Source organism: Chaetura pelagica, unplaced genomic scaffold, assembly GCF_000747805.2.
Source record: "Chaetura pelagica isolate M959 unplaced genomic scaffold, ChaPel_1.0 scaffold166, whole genome shotgun sequence".
In the NCBI taxonomy this organism is placed as follows: Eukaryota; Metazoa; Chordata; class Aves; order Apodiformes; family Apodidae; genus Chaetura; species Chaetura pelagica.
In genome coordinates this window covers 4,251,257-4,257,256 of record NW_009953758.1, presented here as the reverse complement: position 1 = coordinate 4,257,256, position 6,000 = coordinate 4,251,257, and the positions used below count along the sequence as shown (strand labels likewise).

At 38.2% G+C, this 6,000-nt stretch overlaps 1 protein-coding gene across 1 annotated transcript in view; it reads right to left on the bottom strand.

Moving 5' to 3' along the window:
- GBF1 (golgi brefeldin A resistant guanine nucleotide exchange factor 1) overlaps positions 1 to 6,000 on the bottom strand; it is a 98,503-nt gene that overhangs the window by 27,491 nt on the left and 65,012 nt on the right. The window contains exons 8-9 of the mRNA XM_010000819.1: positions 1,111 to 1,250; positions 4 to 136 (exon numbers count right to left, since the gene is read on the bottom strand). Of these exons, the coding sequence (XP_009999121.1) occupies positions 4 to 136; positions 1,111 to 1,250 (273 nt within the window). The remainder of the gene's footprint in view (positions 1 to 3; positions 137 to 1,110; positions 1,251 to 6,000) is intronic.

Genomic DNA, 6,000 nt, shown 5'->3' with positions numbered 1-6,000 from the left:
GTCTGTCAGGTCTTCCTTGGAGGTAGTCTGTGACAACAACTCCAAACCACTGTCTGTTGCAGGGCTGACAGCAGATGAAACATTTTCTGAGCTCCCAGAGGAGCTGGGAGAAGGAGCATCTATGAAACTAACTCCACTTGCTGATGAGAAAGAGAAGCAAGAAGATCAGTATTATTCTGTCCCTCAACCACAAGCCCATGAATCAAATACAGCAACAAGGAATTACTTTCATTACTACTTCACATAATAAATCAGCTCAGATAGCTACACATTACTGTTGAGAATGTAAATAAATGAAGTTCTCTTTTTCCAGTTATTAATGAATCAAATAGATGAACGGGAGAGACATTAGCAGTTCTCAAAATTAAAATACAATGTTTGGAATCTAACAGACTCAGCAAATAAGATAATTCACAGTTCGATAAAGGGTGCAGAGGATTTCTATAATTAAGAAATCAGATCCAAAAGGTATAGTTTACTCTTTGAGACAATAGCACAACCACTTCAAAGACTTGAATCAAGGATTAGTCGTTCCTTCAAAATGAGAATTTTAAACTTGATTGGAAGGTAAGATGCATTTCTTTAATTCTCCTTAAACTAACTGAATTGCAATAGAATACACACAGGTCTGAAATGGAGCAGTGAAGTATTTTTACTTTTTCTATATGTGAAACATCCGCATTTCCTTTTAAAAAAAAAACAATTATTTGCAGCTCTTATGGTTCTGTGGAATTATTTTTTACAATCTCTTCCATACAACTGCTGCACCCTCCAACTCCTCTGCACCACACCAACTGCCCATAATTTCAGTCACCTCTCCACATCCCCATTTCCTTTTGTACAAACTACCCCTGCAAGACATGCTGAAGGCAGAAAAATGCTGTCAAGTTAGCCATAGGGCCACGCTTTCCTCCATTAATATGTAGTCCATCTCCTTCAAACTCTTTCTCCTGGATCTGAAAAGCTGGTATGTTTTATTGCTATAGTCACTGAGAATGAATATTAAAAAAATCTAATGCAGAACAACATGTTAAGATAAACTACGTAAAGACAGATTCCAAAAATAACTCTAGAACAGCTGCTGTCTGGTCTCTGGAAACAGATTTCAACTTACCTGTGATGTTACTAGCACTGGTTGCCAGCTGTTCTGTTGCAGAAGAGACCTTAGTTACATGGCGAGGAGGCCTTGGTGATCTCTTCTGCTTTTTCCATTTTGATGATTCACTCATTCCTCCAGCTCTCATTTTCAACTGCAAACCATAAATCATTAAGAATATCAGTATAGCAAAACCACATAGATTACAATGGACTACATAAGCCAACCCACAAAAGCTGTTTCAAAACTCTCAAAAGTCAGGCAACAGCACTTAAATATAACGCACAAATTAATCAGCACCTCAAAAATCATGCAAACCAGCCCCTGACTTTCCACTACCCACACATTAGCCAACACTCTAGGCCTGAATTAAGGAATAATTTTCTGCAGCTACTCTACTATAACATATACTTAACAGTTCAACTACCTCAGCACTCCTTCCTTCCTATCAGTACCTCCTAGTTTTGCATTAGGATAAAGAATTCTCTTAGACCTGCAGGCGCACGTCAAATCTCTTTTGTTTTTGCCAACATTTCTAGACCTCTAAAGGACATCAATTGAAGTACATAAGCAAGTACTAGCTAGGTTTGATGTTCAATTAAAATATCACCATCTACACAAGAAGGCTGAGAATGAAGCCTGAGTACGCAGTCCCACGCTGCACAGTCTGCAGCTCTGTCACTTATCTCTTGCCTCAATTCACTCTCTACCTTTGTAGCAATGCCATGTTCACTTTCCTCCATGCATATTTCACTATTAAAAAGTGTTTCTCTAACACTCCACTCACTCCTGGTGCATGACACATTGCAAATATCACCCTAGTGGCTCTCACCTGCCTTCATCATATCTCTTCAGATCTAGATGTAACCTAACCCTTAACAACCTTCTTGACCAGGATCCTACTTTTAGTTCTTGTACAAATCTTTGGGCAAACAAGAACCACAGTAGGAGGAATGCAAATCACTTGCTGCAGTGCACTGTTATTGCAGACAGGCACAGACTCTCCAGAACTTCCTAAATGCAATATTTAGTCATATTGGCAATGGCAACAGCACATCTGAAAACAGCTTCCTTCAAAAGTAAGTTCCTCTAACTCCAAGATCAAACTTACCCTTGGTAGCCTCAGGCAACTCTTCTGATGCTATCAAGACCTCTTCAATTTGAGGTGGAAATTTAACCACTGAACAGGTACCTTGCATGTAGTGGAAATCATTCAGCAAGTTTCAGTACCAGCCTCCACTTCGTATTCTTCTTCGTGAATGTATCACAGTTAAAGTTATAATTTAGGCTATTCCTTCTATCCCTAGCATCAGATTTAAATTCCCCAGAAGACAGCTGCATCTTTCAGTCCTTTCCCTTTTCTGCAGCTTGCCTCCTTCCAGCTACTACTCTTCTTAAATGCCAAAAAATCTTCTAGGTTTCACTACCGTTTTTCTGTCTCTTTCCATTTTCCAGTTAGAATTCTAAGTCATTGTACATGGTCTGTAATTTTTCTACTTTAAACAAAGCTTGTGAAAATGTTATGTCCCAGTGCAGTAAACCATTTGTGTAACTTTTCTTTGCATCACAAATTCTATTTGTTTGACAACTAATCCCCAAGTTTTAGCTATGCTACAGTTTCTTTGAGCTCATTAATTAAAAACAAACCCAGAATTACTTTGCTCCTTGTTATTTCTTCCAAATTTTGCAGCAATAATCTCATCCTAAATCAAAGCTTCTGATAAACATTTGTGACAAGCACGCAGCTAAAACAAAAATTTAGTAATTTAAAATTATCGTAAAAATGCTTACAGACCACAATCCTTTCATGTAAAAGTTCTCAGCTCTCACCTTTCCTATTCACTGCTTCATAAGGCTATATAAAATACATGTTATATTTCATTCTTGTCAATTCCTTATGTTTCACCTCCATTAGTTTCCATTTCCATTTAAAAATATCTCTGAACCTTACATATTACCAATAGTTTTATGTGTTAAACCCAGGAAAGTCTGTTCCACTTTATTTCAAAATAACAGACTTAGCTACTATATCCTGTTGCCATGATTTGCCAGGTAAAATGTTACTAGCTCATAAAAGTGGGGGAGGAATGTGGAATTGAATCAGCAAAATAAGCATCTCTATAAATAGGAGACAACAAACTACAAGGACAGTTACGTAGCTTAAACAAAATGCAGAAGCAAACAAAAATGCATAACAGAAATATTTTACCAGGGTCAAGGGCCTGTATGTTGTTTTAACAAACTTGAGTTTGGCAATTCTAAAACAATACATGTATCAAAGGACAGCACAGCAACAGCTTTAATTCTGTATTCTGTACAGAATTAAAACTTTACAATCAGATTATTTCTTGCTTTTATATTTGATAAAAAAGTCAAAAAAGATCTACAGTATGTCAGACTAAATGAACTATTTCTAATGCTTGTCTTTACCTTCAATATCAAGGCATTTCCTGATTTCACTAGAAAGCTTGGTTGCATGTTAACAGGCTGAAATTTTAAATCTACAGTTGCCTTCTTGATTAAATGCTGCGGGTAAAATAGCATTTAATAGATCATTAAAATACCTTGATTTTTAAACATAGTCTAAAACTATCTTTCCCTCTCCAATTCTTAAGTGATATTATAGTTGCATTAGTTTTCTAATTATCAATGTCCTTCATATTAGATTAAGGTTGTACTTCCACAGCAAAAAAAAAAAAAAAATACAGTTAGTATTTAAAAACCATTCTTTAGAAAATCTGTGTGGAGAGGGAACTCAGAGCTACTGCTTATTGATTTTGGAACTTGGAACAGATGCCGTTACATTTATCTGAACTACCTTTGCATAAAGAAATGTTTACACAAAATTGTAGGAAAAAAAATTACAGGACTCCAAATGCTTCCTTTGATAGATGAGGTTTTTTAACAATAAAACTCCAGCTAAGGTCTAGGAAGGTGAAGAAAAACGTAACACTACAAAATTCTTTTTAAAGGGTCTGTGAGATCTCATTTTTCTACAAGCCACCTTACCTGCACTCGTTTGTTTTTCCATAAGATACTGTAAGCCTCAAGAGAAAAGGGCAGGGGCCAACAATTAGTAACTAAAGTGATTATACTAAAACATGAGCTCATTCTAGATGCAGCATGGAACTTGTCAGCACATCAAGTAGCGTTCAAGACAAAAAAGCATGCAGGGAAAACACAGTCCATGATCCAAATCCTGGAGACAACAATGCACTCCAGTCATCTCACTTACCTATCTGCCTGCACTGCAACAACTAACAAAGCTTATCTGGTGAAACGTATTTATGCATCTTAAGAAACTATGAACATAATCCATCCCCATAATACGTGAAAACTCAGATTTGGATTCTTCCTGACTCCCACCGAAGAACCCAATTTTTAGCTACAACACTTTCCACTACAAAGGGAAAATACTTTTCTTCTGTGTAACTCTGAGTCTTCAGCCAGTCTTTCAAAACCACTCTGACCATTGACACAGGATAACAGAATGGCAAATGCATCTCTGAATGTTCTGTTCAGCTCTTCACTCTCCAAATAGCATTAAGGGCAGACAAGAACTAAAACTGCATTATTTTTATGAACCAACATGGGAAACTGAGCTAGTTTTTCAGGGCTTCTATGATTGGTCTAGAAACAACAATCTGCAGGTCTTTCCTTATATTTCTTTAGGAGTATTCTCTAGCGGAACTAGCAGGGACTAACACATTTCATTATTCAGTTTGGCCTCACTCATCCCACATTAGCAAACACAGTGCTGGGAACTGTATTTAATTTCAGAAGAAACACAGCCAAAGATACTGAAAATGTACAGCAGTCTCCTTCAAAAAAGCTTTAGAAAGCATTGAACTCCATGCTCTTTTATCAAGTAATGAAACTCAGAGATTCAGCTTGAGTAAAAATTGCCTGAGGCACGCTGAGTCAAAGGACTACTCAGGTATGCTGCAACGTCTATAAGCAAGATCAACAGCTGGGACACACAACACTTAAGTCTTCAGAGAGAAATCTAAATTTTTTATATTTCTTCAGTTTTTTCACTGTCACAGAGGGCTCAAATCTTAACCATGGCCTCCCACTCCCTTCCTTCAGAAGATACCATGATGGTGTCTCAGGTGGCACTTACCAAGTCACTGAATGCTGCACTAAAACAAGGGTCTGTCCCTCCCGAGCCTGCCCCAGCTGCAGCCACAACACTGCAAAGCAACACTGCATGCACTGTCCTCCAAAGCCATGCTGTGTCAAATGAGTGGAGAGAGATTTGCTGCACACAACAAAACTATCTCTCAGGTGGTGTTTACAAGAGAAGGAAGAGAGGAGTAAGGTAAGAAGAGTGAAGGGAGAGAGAGACCTTCAGGTTCTTAAAGAGCAATACCCTCTCTAATTGGTTCAGGGCTTTGGGCTGTTCCCCACTACTTAGCTCCAGTTTGTTGAGGAGACATGAAGAGATCTGTGAAAGATAGGCAAATGCATGGTTTAAACAAAGCAAAATAAACCCAAAGAGAAGAATAATCTGGCAGAGTGCAAGGCTGCAGGGCAGACTCCCAGCATGCACAGCAAAGAGACAATACAAGGTAATTGCTCAGATCAAGACACAAGACAGAGCATCATTTAACTGAGCTGGGAGCAGCCATCTCTTCATAAGGGTAGCCCTGCTAAATTAAAATTCACCTTCATAGTACACCTTCCCTACACAGACCTTGAAAAAATTCTGATACCTGCAGTATGTTAGCCTGATGTCTTTTAGCTTTCCTTAGGCCTACCTACCATCATCGCAAATCTTGCCACTTCTCTCCCACAGCAAGAGAAACAAGCCATCATTAGGTCACTACAGAAGAAGTAAAGCCCCAAGCTAGGTTCAGATTCCTACAAGTAAGCATTCAGTCTCTCAAGACACTGCTATTCTG